Source organism: Saimiri boliviensis, chromosome 14 (assembly GCF_048565385.1).
Source record: "Saimiri boliviensis isolate mSaiBol1 chromosome 14, mSaiBol1.pri, whole genome shotgun sequence".
NCBI lineage: Eukaryota > Metazoa > Chordata > Mammalia > Primates > Cebidae > Saimiri > Saimiri boliviensis.
The window spans coordinates 39449246-39468134 of NC_133462.1; the positions used below are offsets into that span (position 1 = coordinate 39449246).

At 46.9% G+C, this 18889-nt stretch overlaps 1 protein-coding gene across 5 annotated transcripts in view; it reads left to right on the top strand.

Moving 5' to 3' along the window:
• Positions 1 to 18889, top strand: part of INSR (insulin receptor) — a 159574-nt gene that overhangs the window by 83467 nt on the left and 57218 nt on the right. For 4 of the 5 annotated variants that reach the window (XM_003938873.4, XM_010349535.3, XM_003938872.4 and 1 more), the window contains exon 3: positions 15555 to 15876. In XM_003938873.4, the coding sequence (XP_003938922.1) occupies positions 15555 to 15876 (322 nt within the window). The remainder of the gene's footprint in view (positions 1 to 15554; positions 15877 to 18889) is intronic. The other variant, XM_074384730.1, reaches the window with a different exon arrangement.

The window sequence follows — 18889 nt, forward strand, 5'->3', positions numbered from 1 at the left end:
TTAAGAATGAAAACAGGTGTAATTTGTTTATTATTGATTGATTGAGACAGAGTCTTACTTGGTTGCCCAGGCCGGAGAGCAGTGGTGTGATCCCGGCTCACCACAACGTCCGTCTCCTGGGTTCAAGTAATTCTCCTGCCTCAGCCTTCAGAGTAGCTAGGATTACAGGCATGCGCCATCATGCCCAGATGATTTTTGTATTTTTAGTAGAGAAGGGGTTTCACCCTGTTGGCCAGGCTGGTCTGGAACTCCTGACTTCAGGTGATCTGCCTGCCTTGGCCTCCCAAAGTTCTGGGATTAAAAACAGATGTCATTTAAATCCATAGACAATTGTAAAGACAGCTCTACTAACAATATTGGAAATATTAAAAATAACTTCATTTACTGATTTGTTACTTTTATTTAGATTGTTTCTCTTTACCAGAAATTGAGGCTCTGAATTTGCCTCAGAGAACAGCTATGCCTATCTCTCATAAGCTGCCTTCTCTCATTATTAGTAATTTCTAAATAGCCTATAAAATGCATATGGACTCAAAAAGCAGGAAACATACGTAAGTTGAAACTCAACAACCTTTAAAAAGTTACTCCTGTACTAAATTGCATAAAATGTGTATTACCTACATGAATGAGAAAAACAAATAAACAAAAAACTTCCAAAATGTCCCCAACAAGCAGGGTTTTTTTGCACCTTACCACAAGTAGCTTTCTGGAGCAAGCCAGGGTGGTTTGAGGTGTGACTTGGCAATCACAAACACAACCATTTTTTATGTAGAAGTGGTGTTTTATTGGTTTTTGTTTTTGAGACAAGGTCTCATTGTGTTACCCAGGCTGGAGTACGATGGCACGATCCTAGCTCACTGCAGCCTCAACTTCCTAGGCTCAAGCAATCCTCCTGCCTCAGCCTCCCAAGTAGCTGGAACTACACTCGTGTGTCATTATGCCCAGCTAATTATTATTATTATCATTATTTTTAAAAGAGATGAGGTCTTGCTATGTTGCCCTAGCTGGTCTCGAACTCCTAGGCTCAAGCAGTCCTCCCACCTCTATATCTTGAACTCCACCCCTCAAACCCAGATTGTCCACATCTGAGCACCTGTCTTTTCGGTTTGCTGTTTCTCTCACGAGTCGTATCCAGTTGCCCCAGGTGGAAACTTGGGCATGATCCAGTAGATAAGTCCCGACAACTCCACCTCCCTGATGGCTTCAGAAGCCAGCTGCTTCTTTTCTGTTTCCTCTGCCTCTCACCTTCCTCATCCATCTACCATAAGCCAGAAAAGTGACCCCCAAGTATGAATCTGATGATGTTCTTTCTGCCTGGCATCTTTCTTTGGCATCTCCATTGGGGTAAAGTCCAAGCCCCTTGGCTCCCCGTCTCTCCTCTCTGGTCTAATCTTGTGTTCCTCTCACCCTGTACTTTGCCCTTCATCAACTCTGAACTGTTTATAGTTCTCTGAACGCAGCCTGAGTGATTCACACATTTGCACGTACTTTTCCTCCCCTGCTGTGATAAAGCAACAGTCACCTAACCCCCCCTCCACCATTGCATTTTTTTTTTCTATAAGATTTATTATGCACCTGCTGTGTGTATGGCTCTGGGATGTCGTAATAAGCAAGACAGACACCATCCTTCCCTTCATGGGGCGTATGTGTCTTGTGCATACTAGAAGGGCAGGGACAGGGTCTCCATCCATTTCTGCATTCCAATGCCAAGAGGGTGCCAGATCTGGGTGGCCTGGGGTAGGGAAGAGGTAAACATAACTCACAGTGTAACGCCATGTTACAGCCAGGTGGGGAAGCTCAGGCTTGTAATCACAACACATTGGGAAGCCAAGGTGGGAGGACTGCTTGAAGCCAGGAGTTAGAGACCAGCCTAAGCAACAGAGAGAGAACCGCCCCCACCACCAATGCCTACAAAAAAGGTGGGGGCGGGGGGGGGGGAAGCTGTGCACAGTGCATACTCCTGTAGTCCTAGCTCCTTAGGAGGCTGAGGTGGGAGGATCACTTGAGCCCAGGGGTCCTAGAGTGCAGTGAGCTATGATGGCACCATTGCACCCCAGCCTTGGCCACAGAGCAAGACCCTGTTAAAAAAATAAAAAACACCAAACCAAATCAAACAGCACCTCCCCCAATTCCATGATATCACACCCTGTCCCAGTCTCTCTGGGAGACCTGGGTTCAAGTTCTGGCAGAGCTGGTTGTTGGCAAAGTAGCTCTTCTATGCCTCAGTTTCTTCAACTCTAATGGGGATGATTGCTTGAATAATTGAGTTAATATGACCTCACGGATGAATTGGACCATGTGTGCTGCAAACAGAATACATATTTTAAGGTGTATTCGGGCTGGGGCAGAGGATCATGCCTGTAATCCCAAAACTTTGGGAGTCTGAGGCAGGAGATCACTTGAGGCCACGAGTTCTAGACCAGCCTGTGCAACATAGTGAGTCCCTATGTCTACAAAAAAAAAAAACAGAAAAAAATAGCTGGGCATAGTGATGCACGCCTGTAGTCCCAGCCACTCGGGAGGCTAAAGTGGGAGATGATCAGGAGTTTGAGGCTGTAGCGAGGGACGATCACGCCACTGCACTCCAGCCTGAGCCGACAGTGCGAACCCCTGCCCCACCGCCAAAAAAAGTGTATTTATTGGGGTGAATGTTAAATGAGAATGTGCACTTGCTGCCTTGGTTTACTGGAACTGCAAATTCACTGGGGACACACAAGTTTTCAAATGCATGGGGAACACTGGGCTGGAGGTCACCCCAAAAACGTAGCCTGTGGATTTTAAGAACGGATTTGTGAGTATGGTTCTTGTTTTTCTGGGCGAGCGGTGGGTGAGAATACAGGATGCACTGGCCCCGGGAGTCCAGAAATGCGGACCCTCCCCCCTGCAATGTGGGGAATTTTGCTATGTGACCCTCGTGAGCCGCTGCCCCTTTGTGGGCTCCTCCCGAGGGAGGCCTGGGGTCAGGGCGCCCCTCGGCCGTCCCGGGCGCTGCCACGCAGTGACCCGATCTCCTCCCGGGCACACGTCCAACGCCGCGTGCAGCCTCAGCCACCCCGGTGCGTGCTTGATGCGCCCTTGCACGCTCGGTTTCTCCTTTTCCCTAGCTTTTTCCAAAGTTCCAACCATGGCAGGCTCGCCCTGCAGGGTCTGCAGCCACGAGGGGCCCTCCCAGGGCGCCCCCTCCTCTGGCCCCAACCTTCTAAAGGCGGCCACTGCCAGATAGGGAGTCCGAGTAGTTGGCCGCCTCCCGCACCCCGCACCCCGCACCCCGCACCCCGCACCCCGCACCCCGCACCCCGCACCCCGCACCCCGCACACCCCCTGGGGGGCGGGGCCAGCGCCCCGGCAGCACGCCCGCCCATTGGCTGAGCGCGAGGGCGGCTCTGCGGCCGCCGCCACTGACCGGCCTGGATTCCCCGGAGCGGAGCGTGCCCCGGCCTTTGTGCTGCGCGAAGGCCTCTAGCTCGAGGGGGCGGGGCCTTGACTGCCCAGGTTCCCTCCCCCGCCCCCGTGGACACACACACACTTGAAGACACACGCCCCTCATGGACACACACACTTCCACACTCCCGCCATGGACACACACACACACACACACACACACACACACACACACTCTTCCACATTCTTACTCTGGAACCGACCAATCCTGGGGCTGTTCTAGCGAAGTAGCTGGGAGGCCCCTGGGACCCCGTCTCTTTCTGGGCCTCTACGTGCGCGGTATTTCTCCGAAAACATCCGCAGCATGCGGAGGGTCCACAGGGACTCACTCTCTCCCCACTCACTCCCTGGCTGGCTTACTCACTCTCTCCTGGAAAGAGCAAGCCTGCGGCTCCTAAAGCGGTAAGGCCCCCGGGACTCCTGCATTCCCTTTGTAGCCTCTGTACGCGCCGTATATCTCCAAAGAGCTGCGCGATTGGATTCCAAAGCCTTCCGCGCACGTTGGGCGGTATTGTCAGGCAAGGAAAAGGGGCGCTTCCTCTTTTCAAGGACACGCGCGCTCCAGCGGTCGTCGCTGCTGACCACCCAGCTATCAAAAGTTCACCCCCTCGTCTGCCCCCAACACCTGCCCCTCCACCATTAAATCATTTACTAGATTCCAAGGAGAGGAATTTGGCCCTGGGGACTCGAACCTCTGAGGTCAGGGTCCGGGCAAGTGTGGGAGAGAAAGGCCTTGAATGGAAACAAAATAAATTACTTGAAGGAGTTTATAAAATTCACACTCATAGGGAGAGCCGCGGGGCCCTGTGGTGAATGTACCAGCAGGCCCATGACGCAACTGTTCCGTTTGGAAATTTCTGGAAAGCAGTAATTTTTGAATCATAGATCTTGAGTGTTTTTTCTTTGTTTCTTTTTTTTTTTCTTTTTTAAATGACAGGCTCTGGAAAGAATGTAACAAAATGTTATTAACATATGTGGGACTATGGAATCATTTAACGGTGGTTTCTGTGTTTTCTGTTTTGTTTTTACCACATACCTTCTTAATTAAGGAAAACCCAAACTGATTTCAACTTAAAAAGGGAGGCAAAGAAAAAAGTGTCAAGAGTGACTGCATTTTTGTTCGCAGGTCGTTTAACAACACAGTGCTGCATCTCATCTGCTATTTTTCTGGCTTTTAACCTTGCTTTGGATAAATTCGTCGCTTTTTGTTTTTGATGTAGTTTCAAGCTTACAGAAAAATTGCAAGATTATATCTAGATCAATCATTTACCTTTTATCCTAGTTGTTCTGTTACCTCTCTAATATATATATGCACACACCTTATATACATTATTGCCCTGAACTATTTGAGTCAGTTGCAGGCATGATACATATAGCTTAATCCTTCAGTGGGTATTTCCTAAGAAAGTTCTCAGGCTGGGCGCAGTGGTTCACGCCTGTAATCCCAGGACTTTGGGAGGCCGAGGCAGGCGGATCACCTGAGGTCGGGAGTTTGAGACCAGCGTGGCCAACATGGAGAAACCCTGTCTCTGCTAAAAATAATGAATTAGCTGGGTGTGGTGGCATGGGCCTGTAATCCCAGTTACTCAGGAGGCTGAGGCTGGAGAATCTCTTGAACCTGGCAGGTGGAGGTTGCAGTGAGCTGACATCAGGCAATTGCACTCCAGCCTGGGCAAGAAGAGCGAGACTTAGTCTCAAAAAAAAAAAAAAAAAGGAAAGAAAGAAAGAAAACAAAGTTAATTCTCTTATACAGTGAGGTTACTGGTACCGTGGTCAAAATCAGGAAATTAATATTGATAGTCTTTTGATACAATGTCTTCTATAAATCTCATCAGTTGTCTCAATATTACCTTACGTAGATTTTTTTTTTCCTAGTTGAAGGTTCCAGTCTAGGATCACACTTTGCTTTTGAATGCCGCTGACTCCTTAGTCTGCACAGTTCCTCAGTTTTCTATGTCTTTCACAACTTTGGAATTTTTTTCTTGAGTAGCAGGCTCACTCTCTTGTCACACAGGCTAGAGTGCAGTGGCACCATCTTCGCTGACTGCAGCCTCCGCCTCCTGGATTCAAGCGATTCTCCTGCCTCAGCCTCCCAAGTAGCTGGGATTAATGCCCGGCTAATTTTTGTATTTTTAGTAGAGACAGGGTTTCACCATGTTGGCCAGGCTGGTCTCAAACTCCTGACGTCAAGTGATCTGCCTGCCTCAGCCTCCCAAAGTGCTGGGATTATGGGCAAAGACGATTTTAAGATAAGCTTTGTAAAAGCTCTCACCGATGTCTGTCAGCTGTTTTATGCAGTCATTATTAGAATATTTGGGAGTAGAATCATGTATCTGATCAATAAGATTGTTTATTGTCTAGGAGAGGCTTTAAAAAAATGTATTTCCAGGCTGGGCATTACAGCTTATACCTGTGATCCAAGTAGTTTGGGAGCTTGGGGAGAGCAGATCACTTGAGCCTAGGAGTTTGAGACCAGCCTGGGCATTATTGTGAGACATCATCTCTATCAAATATATATGTATACACATAGCAAAATTAGTCAAGCATGGTGGTGGGCGCCTGTAATCCCAGCTACTCAGGAGGCTGAGGCAGGAGAATTGCTGGAACCCAGGAGGCAGAGGTTGCAATGAGCTGAGATTGCACTATTTCACTCCAGCCTGGATGACAGTGAGATTCCATCTTAAAAAAGAAAAATCATCCATGCTGTTATGGGGTGAGCATTTAATTTCTTTTTATTGCTGAGTGGTGTTTCCTTGTATGGATGTGCCACGGTTTATCCATTCCTCAGTTGAGGGACATTGAGTTGTTTGTAGTTCTGAGTGATTATGAATGCAGCCATTATCAGTATTCAAGTACAGGTTTTTGCATGAATATATGTTTCCATTTACCTGGGTAAAACCCTAGGAATGAGATTTCCAGGTTCTGTGGTAAGGATAAGAAGCATATGCTTAACTTTATTTTTATTTTATTTTATTATTATCATTATTTTGAGATCAAGTTTCACTCTTGTCGCCCAGGCTGGAGCGCAGTAGCACCCAGCGATCTGCGCTCATGGCAATCTCCACCTCCTGGGTTCAAGAGATTTACAGCTTCAGCCTCCCAAGTAGCTGGGACGACCCGCCACCATGCCCGGCTAATTTTGTATTTTCAGTAGAGAGGAGGTTTCACCATATTGGCCAGGCTGGGCTTGAACTCCTGACCTTTGGTGATCAGGCCGCCTTGCCTTCCCACAGTGCTGGATTACAGGCGTGAGCCACCGCACCTGGCCCATATGCTTAATTTTATAAGGAACTGCCTGGCACAGTGATTGACACCTGTGAGCACAATGTGAGGCCACGGTGGGAGGATCGCTTGAGGTCAGGTTCGAGATCAGCCTGGGCACCAAGCGAGACTCCATCCCTATAGAAAATTACAAAAATGTGAGCTGAGTGGGCTGGCCCATCCCTGTAATCCAGCTACTTAAGAGCTGGGGCCACACAACGAGAGAGAGAGAGAGAGAGAGAGAGAGAGAGAGAGAGAGAGAGAGAGAAGGGAAGAAAGAACGGACTGCTGGGGCAACACAACGAGAAAGGAAGGGAGGAAGGAAGGAAGGAAAGAAGGAAGGAATCACCAAAGAAAGAAAGAGAGAGAGAAAGAGAGAGATTAAAGAAAGATGAAAATCATCAAAGAAAGAGAACGAAAGAGAGGAGAGAGAAATAAAAATTGCCAAAGAAAGAGAGAGAAAGAGAAATTGCCAAACTGTTTTCCAAAGAAAGAAAGCAAGAGAGAAATGGCCAAACTGTTTTCCAAAGTAGCCATCCCATTTTGTATTCACGCTATATATGTCGCTTTCCCTTCTCCACAAACGAATTAGACTGTGTAGACATCGTGGTTCACCTTGATGTTTTTCAAGTGAATGCTATCTGAGTAGCGATTCCAGCTTCACAATGCACAGAGCAATCTCCATTTCCACAGCTGCATCTGATTCCCCCTCCCTGACCCGCAGGAATTTATTTACCCAGTCTTCTATGTTGGCTCTTTAGGTTGTTTTCTGTCGTTTGCTCTTGTAAACACAAATGGCTCAGGTCTGACAGGGCAAAGAATATCCCCATCCAAGCGTCAACATGTACATTGCCTCTGTTGTCTGCAGGGTAATTTCAAGGAGCAGAAATACTGCTTCAAATTGCACTTGCCTCTCAATGCAACGTTCCTTCCTTTGCTTTGAACCGGAAAGCAAAGGAAGCTTTGCTCCCTGAAGCGAACTGGTGTTTCTGTGGATCCCTCTGTCTGGGGAAGGTGTCTTTTTAGTGGGGACATTGGGACATTGTTTTGCCTTGGGTGGGTCCACCAGAGAACTCTGACAGCGATCTCCTTTTCCCTCCATCGATTTATTTAGCTTTGAGCTCTGATCTCAGCAGTGTATAGTGAAAAAGCCATCGGCAGGTGAATGTTTCAGGAAGGCGATGGTCACTTCTATTTGCTCACCCAGGAGCTTTTGGGACGTTTAGGGAGAATTGAGGGGAAATTGGGACCAGCAGCTCAAGGTAGCTCTGAAGGGGAGAAGACGGATGGACACAGAACTTGCATTTTTGGAGAGAGGAGGTCTGGGGAGATGTTCCCTACACACACTGCATGCACGTGCATGCAGGTGTGAAGCGGTGACAGCTCCCAGGTGGCTTGGCATTTTCCTGAAAGTCTGCCGTCTTCCCGGGCAGACACAGCCTGGGCTGCTGACTGTCCCTACCTCAAACCAGAATCTGGGCAGGAACCGACACTCGGGCTTGATAAGTATCAATGTGAGGGATCAGGTCAGGGACACAGTTAGAGGAAAGTCAACCCTGTCCTCCTCTGGAGCTGGCTCTAATCGTGCATGACACGTGGCTCTCATACCGTCTTCACTTTGCGGTCTGTCTCACCAGGAGAAGTTGCTGGTTTGTGGCTATGACCTGGGCTGGTGTCATGACCTGGGCTGCTTGTGACTTTCCCCTACTTTCCTCCTTTCTTGTCTTTACATCTTTCTCTCTCTCTTTCTTACTTCTTTCTTTCTCTGTTTCTTTCCTGCTATCTTTTCTTCTTTTTCTCTTTTCTTTCTCTTTCTTTCTTCTTTCTCTTTGTCTTTTCTTTCCTTTCTTCTTTCTCTCTCTTTGTCTTTCTCTGTTTTTTTTCTCTCTTTTCTCTCTCTCCTTTCTCTTTCTCTCTCTTTCTTTCCTTCTTTCTCTTTCCCTCTTTCTCTTTTTTCTGTCTTTCTTCCTTTCCTTTTTTCTTTCTCTATCTCCTATTTTTCTTTCTTTTGTTCTCTTTTCTTCTTTATTTCATTTCTTTCTCTTTCTCTCTTCCTTTTCTTCGTTCTTTCTTTCCTTATTTCTTTCCTTCTCTTTCTTTCTCCCCCTCCCTCCTTTCTTTTCTGTCTCTCTCTCCTTCCTTCCCTCCTTTCTCTCTTTCTTTTCTCTCTCTCTCTTCTTCCTTTCTTTCCTCCTTCTTTCTCTCTCTTTTCTTTCTCTGTCTCTTTCTTCTTTTTAGAGATAGGGTCTTTCTCTGTTACCCAGGCTGGAGTGCAGTGGCACAGTCACAGCTCACTGCAGCCTCAAACTCCTGGGCTCAAGCCCTCCTTCCGCCTCAGTCTCCGTAGTAGCTAGGACTACTGGCATACTGGCATGCACCATCTCACCTGGCTAATTTTTTTTTTTTTTTTTTTTTTTTTTTTTTTTTTTTTTTTTTTTTTTTAGAGAGAGACAGGGTCTGGCTATTTTTCCCAGGCTGATTTTGAGCTACTGGACTTAAGTGATCCTCCCATGTTTGCCTCCCAAAGTGCCATGACATACTCCAGCCACAGCACCTGACAGCCTCGTGATTTTCATGTGGAGTTTTTCATATTCTCTCCAGCAGTTCATGTTCAGAGGAACCAGCATGGGGAGCAAGAATACATGGGAATATCCAGTGCCAGTTTAGAGGGCTCCCGCTCAGCTACGAGGTGCAGTGTATTGGAAAGACCAGCTCCCAACATATCAACGTGGGTTTGAGATCTCTCAAAGTGATCGCATGGTCAGTCAAAAAGAAAGGGAGACAAGGAAAGTTTTCCTTAAAGCTGGGCCAGGGGAGACATCACATAAAGCCGCTCCGTGGATGTCTAAAGTTCCCCTGAAAACCTCAGTTTTTTATTACGCTTTCAGTAGGGGAGGGAGAGCAAGGTTACACAACGTTTCAGTGATAATGATGCAAAAAGAATGCATTTGCCAAAACTGGTGCACAAAAATCACAACGTGATGCTATAAAAGCAGAACAATGTAAAGATGACTTTCTGTGTGTCAGCATAGAAATCATACACCTTAGCAAGATTGTAGGTTAAACATAAACTTATGTTTGTCAGCCAAAACCTTGGGCTCACAGCTGCAGGGGGAACAGGATCTGACACAGGACAACCAGGCTGACCACAAAGCTGCAAGAGGAGGGGACTTCCATGCAGACCTGGAGGAGCGGTGGGAGAAGGGCTTTTACATCTTTATCTCGACCACAGAGACAGACGCCCCTCATGTGTCCATTTATAGACTCTCCATAAGGGTCGCATTCACTTTCCAGGGCCATAATCAATATGCCTTTCCTGGGAAAGGCATCTGGGTAACGAGCCTCTCCATTACACGTCCATGTGTAGGCTTTCTGCAATGAGAAACCCATTACCCTCTGTCATCTCTATCTGGCAGTCAAGCTGTGTGGTTAGTCCCTTTCACAGAGTTCCTGTTTTTACCAGAACAGCTCAGCAGAGCCAGAGTTACAAGTGACATCTCAACATTTCACGTTATTCTTCATTTTCTCAAATATAATCGATAGACTAAGTAACAAGCATCACGAAGCAAATAACTCATTTCGGGGAAACCAAATTCTAAGAGAATTTACAGGTTAAAAATCAACAACAATTTCTTCTTGTTATTGCAGATAGCTCGGGTTTTGCCAATTCTTCCAGAAGGCTGGGATCACTCCGTCACCACCAAGGAGTCCACAGTGTTCCCAGCAGCTTTGGCCACCCCGAGTGGCTTTTTGTTTCTCTTTCCTTCCTGTCTCTTTCTTTCTTTCTTTCTTTTCTTCTTTTTTTTTTTTTTTTTTTTTTTTTTGAGTTGGAGTCTCACTCTGCCTCTCAGGCTGGAGTGTAGTGGCACAGTCTTGGCTCATTGTAAACTCCACCTCCTGGGTTCAAAAGATTCTCCTGCCTCAGCCTCCTGAGTAGCTGAGATTACAGGCATGTGCCACCACACCCAGCTAGTTTTTATTTTTAGTAGGGACGGGGTTTTTCCATGTTGGTCAGGCTGGTCTCAAACTCCCAATATCAAGTGATCTGCCCTCCTCAGCCTCCTAAAGTTCTGGGATTACAGGCGTGTGCCACCATGCCCAGGTGAGATTATCTTTTCTCTGAGATGAAAAAAATTTGCAGCATATCTGTCTGTAGGTTAGCACCAATTTCCGTGAGTCTCGGCCCTAATAGAAATAGTAAAATCAGCCAGGTGTAGTGGGTCACACCTATAATCTCATCACTTTGAGAGGCCAAGGTGGGCAGATCACTTGAAGTCAGACTGGCCTGGCCAACATAGTGAAACCCTGTCTCTACTAAAAATACAAAAATTATCCTGGCATGGTGACAGGTGCCTGTAATCCCAGCTATTCAGGAGGCTGAGTCAGAAGAATCACTTGAACCCTGGGATGCAGAGGTTGCAGTGAGCGGAGATCGCACCACGATACTCCAGCCTGGGCAACAGAGCAAGACTCTGTCTCAAAAAAAAAAAACAAAAAAAAACACAATAAAATAAATAAAATCAGTTACAGGTACATTTCACTAGAGCAGGTTGGTGAACTATCTGGCCTATTGCTGGCTTTCATTTATTTTTTATTATTATATTTTAAGTTGTGGGATACATGTGCAGACCGTGCAGGTTTGGTACATAGGTACACACGTGCCATGGTGGTTTGCTGCACCCATCACCCCGTCATCTACATTAGGTATTTCTCCTAATGCTATCCCTCTCCTAGCCCCTCACCCCATGAAAAACCCCAGTGTGTGATGTTCCCCTCCTGTGTCTATGTGTTCTCACTGTTCAACCACACCGCTTATGAGTGAGAACATGCAGTGTTTGGTTTTCAGTTCCTGTGTTAGTTTGCTGAGGATGATGGTTTCCAGCTTCATCCATGTCCCTGCAGAAGATATAAATTCATCTTGTGTGTGTGTGTGTGTGTGTGTGTGTGTGTATGTGTGTATATATATATATAAACTTCTATCAGACTCAGCCATCCCTCTTCATGTACGTACATCTGTAGCTGCTATCATGCATCATGGCAGAGTTGGGTAGTTTGAGCAGACAACATGTGTCCTGCAAAACCTCAAGTATTTGCTTGTGGTCCTTTATAGAAAAAGTTGACCAACTCCCATTGTGGAGCATGAAGGAGCTCAGCTGGACCTGCCAGACAGGGCTGTAACAGGCTCGAAGTCTCACAGGATTGTAGTCTCGCAGCCTCTGGCCTTGTTTGCAATGGTCGGATAATTTTTCTTCTTCGCATTGTCTAGGCCGGAAGGCTTATGTGTTTGGGAGGTTTTGTTAAGGCCATTGATGACCCTCTGAAGTGGCTCCAGCCCAGGAAACAAGCCCCTTCCTGTCCTAGTGTGTGTCCTTGCCAGAGCACTGGGACTCCGTGGGCCCCAGATAATTGTTGTCTGCTTTGTAGATTGCTTCCTTCAATTGAATTTCAATCCGAAGTTTCCCACAGACAGACCAGCGCTAATGATGTTGATAGTTATGATAATTATAGGTACCCCTTGTAGCTAATTTCTATCGAGCCTAAAAATGTCCGAATCAAAGAATCTGATGTGTTACTGTCATCCTGTTTATTTTTTGCAACAAGTTTAAGAAGGAAACAAGGGACCCTTAACAATCCCCCGCTTTCTTTTGGAGATGGAGTCTAGCTCTGTCGCCCAGGCTGGAGTGCAGTGGCACAATCTTGACTCACTGCAACCTTCGCCTCCTGGGTTCAAGCGATTCTCCTGCCTCAGCCTCCCAAGTAGCTGGGATTACAGGTGTGCACCACCACACCTGACTAATTTTTGTATTTTTAGTAGAGATGGGGTTTCACCATGTTGGCCAGGCTGGTCTCGAACTCCTGACCTCAAGTAAGTGCCCACCTCAGCTTCCCAAAGTGCTGGGATTATAGGCGTGAGCCACTGCTCCCAGCCCCAAGAAAATTTTCCAGAGTGATCCGTGCAATAAGGAAAATGTAATGAGATAATGTGTTAGCTCATGAATTAAGGAGGGGCAGCTTCTGCTGGAGAGGTCAGGGAAGGTCTGTGTAGGGTGTCAAGACTTGAAGGATGCAAAGGAGCCAGTCATGAGGGGACAAGGGACCAGGGTGCTCCAGCCAGGACAGCTTACGCAAGGTCCTAAGGCAGGGCTGAGCCTGGGTGTGTGTGGGTGCGGGGTGCAGAAAGGAAGCCAGCATGGCTGCTGCTTGGGGTTGGGAGAAGGATTTAGCAAGACTGGCAGGGATTAGACCCACAAAGCCTGTAGGGAGTCTGGTTTTCTTCTCTATGCCTGTGCTGTCTAGTATGGGAGGTGGTAGTCATCTGTGGCTCATTAACATTGGAACTGTGTCAGGCACGGGGGCTCACGCCTGTAATCCAGCACTTGGGGAGGCTGAGGTGGGAGGATCGCTGGAGCTAGGAGTTCAAGACCAGCCTGGGCAACATAGGGAGACCCCGTTTCTACAAAAAATTAAAAACTTAGCTGGAGATGGTGGTGCATGTCCGTAGTTCAGCTACTCAGGAGGCCAAGGTGGGAGGATCACCTGAGCCCAGGAGATTGAGGATAGTAATCACGTCACTGCATCCCACAACCTGGGCGACAGAGCCAGATCCCATCACACACACACAAAAGAAATAGTTACACATTTTATCCCTGTGACAAAATAGCACATGTACTCCACAAATAGGTAAAATATTATTGTATCAATTTAAAACTTTTTAAAAATGTTAAACTGAAATTAAAATGAAACGCAGTTAAAAGTTTGGTTCCTTGGTAAAAATTGTAACCCTGGTACACTGTTGATGGCAATGTAAAATGGTGCAGCTAGGCCAGGCATGGTGGCTTACACTGGTAATCCCAGCACTTTGGGAGGCCGAGGCCGGCGGATCACCTGAGGTCAGGAGTTACAGACCAGCCTGGCCAACATGGTGAAACCCTGTCTCTAGTAAAAATACAACAAAATTAGCCAGGCGTGATGGTGGACATCTGTAATCCCAGCTGCTCAGAAGCTGAGGCACAAGAATTCCTTGAACCTGGGAGGTGGAGGTTGCAACTAGTTGATATCTAACCACTGCCCTCCAGCCTGAGTGATAGAGTGAGACTCTATCTCAAAATAAATAAATAACAAAGAATAAATCCCATATTATTGCAGTTACAGGAGGTCCCTAGAGTCGTCAGATACACAGAGACAGAAAGTTGAATGGGAGGTGCCAGGAGCTGGGTAGGAGGGTGTGTGTGAGTGTTTCATGGGGACAGAGCTTCTGTTTCGGAAGATGAGAAAGTTCTGGAGATGGGTGGTGGTGATGATTGCACAGCCATGCGAAAGTGTGTAATGCCACTGAACTATACACTTAAACATGATTACAGTGGTGAATTTTATGCTATGTGTGTTTTACCACAATTAAAAAAAAAAATCGGATTTCCTAGTTGTACTAACCACATTCAGTAGCCACAGGGGAGAAGTGGCTTCTGTGTTGGACGGCTCAGATAGAGAACATTTCTGTCATCGCAGAAAGTTCCATTGGACCGTGCTGCTCATATATGGATGTAGCTTCTGGGGCCACTTCTGTTCCCTGAGTTTGCCCAGTAGGATCCACTGTGCTGAGACTCACAGTCTGAGGATTTGGGTAAAGAACACTCCCCAGCTTTCTTTCTTTTATTTTGGTTTTGTTTCGTTTCTGTTTTGAGACAAGGTCTGGCTCTGTCACCAAGGCTGGAGTGTAGTGGCATGATCTTGGCTCTCCCTGCAGCCTCCACCTCCAGGGTCCAAGTGATTGTCATGCCTCAGCCTCCCGAGTTGCTGGGATTACAGGCGTGCACTACCATGTCTGGCTAATTTTTGTATTTTTGGTTGAGGCAGGGTTTCACCATGTTGGCCAGGCTGGTCTCAAACTTCTGACCTCAGGTGATCCACCCACCTCGACCTCCCAAAGTGCTGGGATGACAGGCATGAGCCACCACATCCGGCCACATTTGCATGTTGCAGTAATTCACAGGTCTCCTCCATTAGACCTTGTGCTCCCAAAGGCAGGGTCTGCGGCCACCTCTTCCCCCATAGTGGCTGCAATGTCTAGCTTAATGCAAGCAAATATCTGTCCAAGCAATCAGTAGTTTGGGGGCAAGTTACTTAACCTCCCTGTGCCTCGGTTTCCCTTTTTGTAAAGTATTTTTTTAATGCGATAACAATATATCTACTTCACATGTGGGGTCCAGCAGCATGCTAGAGCCAATGGTGAAATTTCCAGGCCATGTTTGAGCTACTTGTTAAACGTAGATATTCATAAAACTTACATAAACCTACAATTAAACAAATTACATTAAAATCAAAGGTTTTAAAATTAAAGGTGTTTGAAGGTTTTAAAAAATAATAAATACTCAACTTACCACCTGCCAATATCATAGGGTGCTTTCCTGTCATTCACGCTGTTGAGGTTATTGACTACTTTCGTGTCAATAGTGGGCATACTTTGTATTTACTTATAAATACTATTTAGAAGAATGCTCCTCTGTATCTCTTGCCAGCTCTGTGTTTAGTAACTTTATGTTGATAGCCTGAAATCCACCACTGGCAGGAATATTTACACCATGGAAATTGGCAAATGCTATATAAATCTGGGCCCCTCTGTCCCCGTCCCCCAGGCAGCGGTTAAACATTTCCAGGCACACCAATCGTTTGGAGGCTTAGACCAGTGAATAGATGGTTCTGGCACGTGGCTAATGGTGTAGAAGAGCCGTTTTTATTGTTAGTATTTTGCTTGGCTTTCACTGTCTGACCCAGAACTGCTGCATAGGCAGACAGGAATTAGACAAAGCCACTGACCAGCCGTTTTATTTTTTCTTCGCCCCCCCTCTCTCCAGTTTGCCCGACCGTCTGTAAGTCACACGGCTGCACCGCGGAAGGCCTCTGTTGCCACAGTGAATGCTTGGGCAACTGTTCCGAGCCCGGTGACCCCACCAAGTGCGTGGCCTGCCGCAACTACTACCTGGACGGCAGGTGTGTGGACTCCTGCCCGCCCCCATACTACCAGTTCCAGGACTGGCGCTGCGTGAACTTCAGCTTCTGCCAGGACCTGCACTACAGATGCAAGAACTCGCGGAGGCAGAGCTGCTACCAGTACGTCATTCACAACAACAGGTGTCTCCCCGAGTGTCCCTCTGGGTACACGATGAATTCCAGCAAGTGAGTCCTGCATGTGGGTCTTGGGGGGCAGCCAAGAGAAGAAGGAACATGTGGTTTGTTGTGATGGTACTGCCTGTTAAAACTGTGTGCAGGCCGGGCGTGGTGGCTCATGCCTGTAATCCCAGCACTTTGGGAGGCTGAGGTGGGTGGATCACCTGAGGTCAGGAGTTCAAGACCAGCCTGACCAACATGGAGAAACCACGTCTCTATTAAAAAAAATTTAAAAATTAGCCAGGCGTGGTGGCACATGCCTGTAATCCCAGCTACTCGGGAGGCTGAGGCAGGAGAATTGCTTGAACTCGGGAGGCAGAGGTTGCCATGAGCTGAGATCACGCTATTGCTCTCCAGCCTGGGTGACAAGAGTGAAACTCTGTCTCAAAAAAAAAAAAAAAAAAAGCAGCAAAAAACTGCGTGCAAACCCAGGTTTCATTGGCTGTGAGTGAGGTCTCCGCTTTCAGATGTTACTTTTGCCCTCTGTTTTGACTACCTTTTTGTCTAAAGCAGGCGTCCCCAAACTTTTTACACAGGGGGCCAGTTCACTGTCCCTCAGACCGTTGGAGGGCCACCACATACTGTGCTCCTCTCACTGACCACCAATGAAAGAGGTGCCCCTTCCTGAAGTGCGGCAGGGGGCTGGATAAATGGCCTCAGGGGGCTGCATGCGGCCCGTGTGTGGGCCGTAGTTTGGGGACGCCTGGTCTAAAGGGCCAGATAGTATATATTTCTGGCATTGTACATACCATTCTTTTTTTTTTTTTTTTTGAGGTGAGGTCTTGCTCTGTTGCCCAAGCTGCAGTGCAGTGGCATGATCCTGGCTCACTGCAACCTCTGCCTCCTGGTTCAAGCGATTTTCCTGCCTCAGCCTCCCAAGCAGCTGGGATTACAGGTGCCTGCCATCGTGCCTGGCTAATTTTTTGTGTTTTTAATAGAGACAGGGTTTCGCCATGTTGGCCAGGCTGGTCTCGAACTCCTGACCTCAGGTGATCCACCTGTCTTGGCCTCCCAGAATACTAGGATTACAAGTGTGAGCCACCGCACCCAGCCTGGCATTGTGCATCCCAGTTCTAAGCTTTCTGTGCTTAGCTTCAGAACAAGAAAAAAGCATAAGGTCAGAGTCCTTGGTTTTCTCTAAAGTCCTCCATGTGGACTGTCCTCACTGAGGTCACTTCATCATTGTCACATCAAGGATATTGACAAGGTCTTTTGTGTCTTCCCTGACCTGTAGTCTGGTGGTGTGCCAAGATTAACCCAGCACATGCCGTCTCCAGGAGGAAGAGACTCACTTCTGCATAATTGTCAGGGCTTTGCTGTTCTCTGAAGGGCAGTATAATCAAACCATTTCCTGCCTTTTGGGTGAGAAATAGCAGGATTTTCTCTCTTCGGCAGTGAGTCAGATTTTCTGCGCACATCGCAGACTTTCTGTTTGTGTTGTTAGCTTCTTCCATGAGCTATTTTGGGGCCATAACTGAATTTCAAAAATCTGTTTCCTGGTTTTCATATTGAGGCTTTTTGTTTTGTTTTACACACACACACACACACCACAAAACAACACAAAAACAAATCAGAAACAGACACACACCAAGAGGCCTTGAGCTGACCTGCTTACGTAAAATATCTTCCTCTTCAGACTTGAAAATTGGCCAAGCGAGAGTGTTGTGGTGGGAAGTTTTAGTTCCCTGGGTGGAGAGGGCGGGAAGGAAAACAAGTTTTCATTTTGATTCTTATGACTCTTTCTTCTAGTGTTTGCGAAAACTGCAAGTACAATATGTTTTGTTTTGCTCATTTTTGATACAAATCCTACCAACAAAAATCTTTTGGCTTTATTGACGAAAAGTGTCTATAAATCACCTTTTGCATACCAGACAGAACTTTGTGTGTGTTTGTGTGTGGCCAGTATATTCCCAAGATTGGGAAAATAGCTATATTTCTTTTGATTCATTTCTTTCTTTCTTTTTTTTTTGAGATGGAGTCTTGCTCTGTCGCCCAGGCTGGAGTGCAGCAGCATGATCTCAGCTCACTGCAACCTCCGCCTCCCTGGTTTAAGTGATTCTCCTGCTTCAGCCTCCTGAGTAGCTGGAACTACAGGTGCCCGCCACCATGCCCGGCAACTTTTTGTATTTTTAGTAGAGATGAGGTTTCACCATGTTGGTCAGGCTGGTCTTGAACTCCTGACCTTGTGATCCGCCCACCTCAGCCTCCAAAAGTGCTGGGATTACAGGCGGGAGCCACCATGCCTGGCCTCTTTCTTTGTTTTTAAAATCACATTTGAAAGTTTTTTAAAACATGGGTTAATATCCCCTGGCAAGATGTTTAAGACATTGGCCTTATGTAAAAGGTGTTTTTCCCTCACCTTATCTATGGCCTGAGAAATATAGCAACCTCCTTTGATTTTTCTCACTGATGGTGCAGTAGATGCTAAAACAAAAGCCCCGGAAATTGACAACATATCTTTGGCATCTGGGACCGTTCCCTAATAGAGAGAATGGTTCATTGTCACAGTGTTTTATTTCGTAGGTTTAAAAAAATTAATATTTCTATTTCTGAAGCTTTTATTTATTTATTTATATTCGGAAACAAAGCCTCACTCTGTCACCCAGGCTGGAGTGCAGTGGTGTGATCTCTGCTCACTGCAACCTCCATCTCCCGGGTTCAAGCAATTCTCCTGACTCAGCCTCTCAAGTAGCTGGGATTACAGGCACCCACCACCACACCCAGCTGTTTTGTTTTTGTTTCTTTAAGACGGAGTTTCATTCTTGTTGTCCAGGCTGGAGTACGATGGTGCAATCTTGGCTCACTGTAATCTCAGCCTCCTGGGTTCAAGCGATTCTCCTACCTCAGCCTCCCAAGGAGTGAGGATTACAGATGTCTGCCACCACTCCTGGCTAATTCTTTTTTCTTTTATCTTTTTTTTTTTTTTTTTTGTATTTTTAGTAGAGATGGGGTTTCACCATGTTGGACGGGATGGTCTCGAACTCCTGACCTCAAGTGATCTGCCCACCTTGGCCTCCCAAAG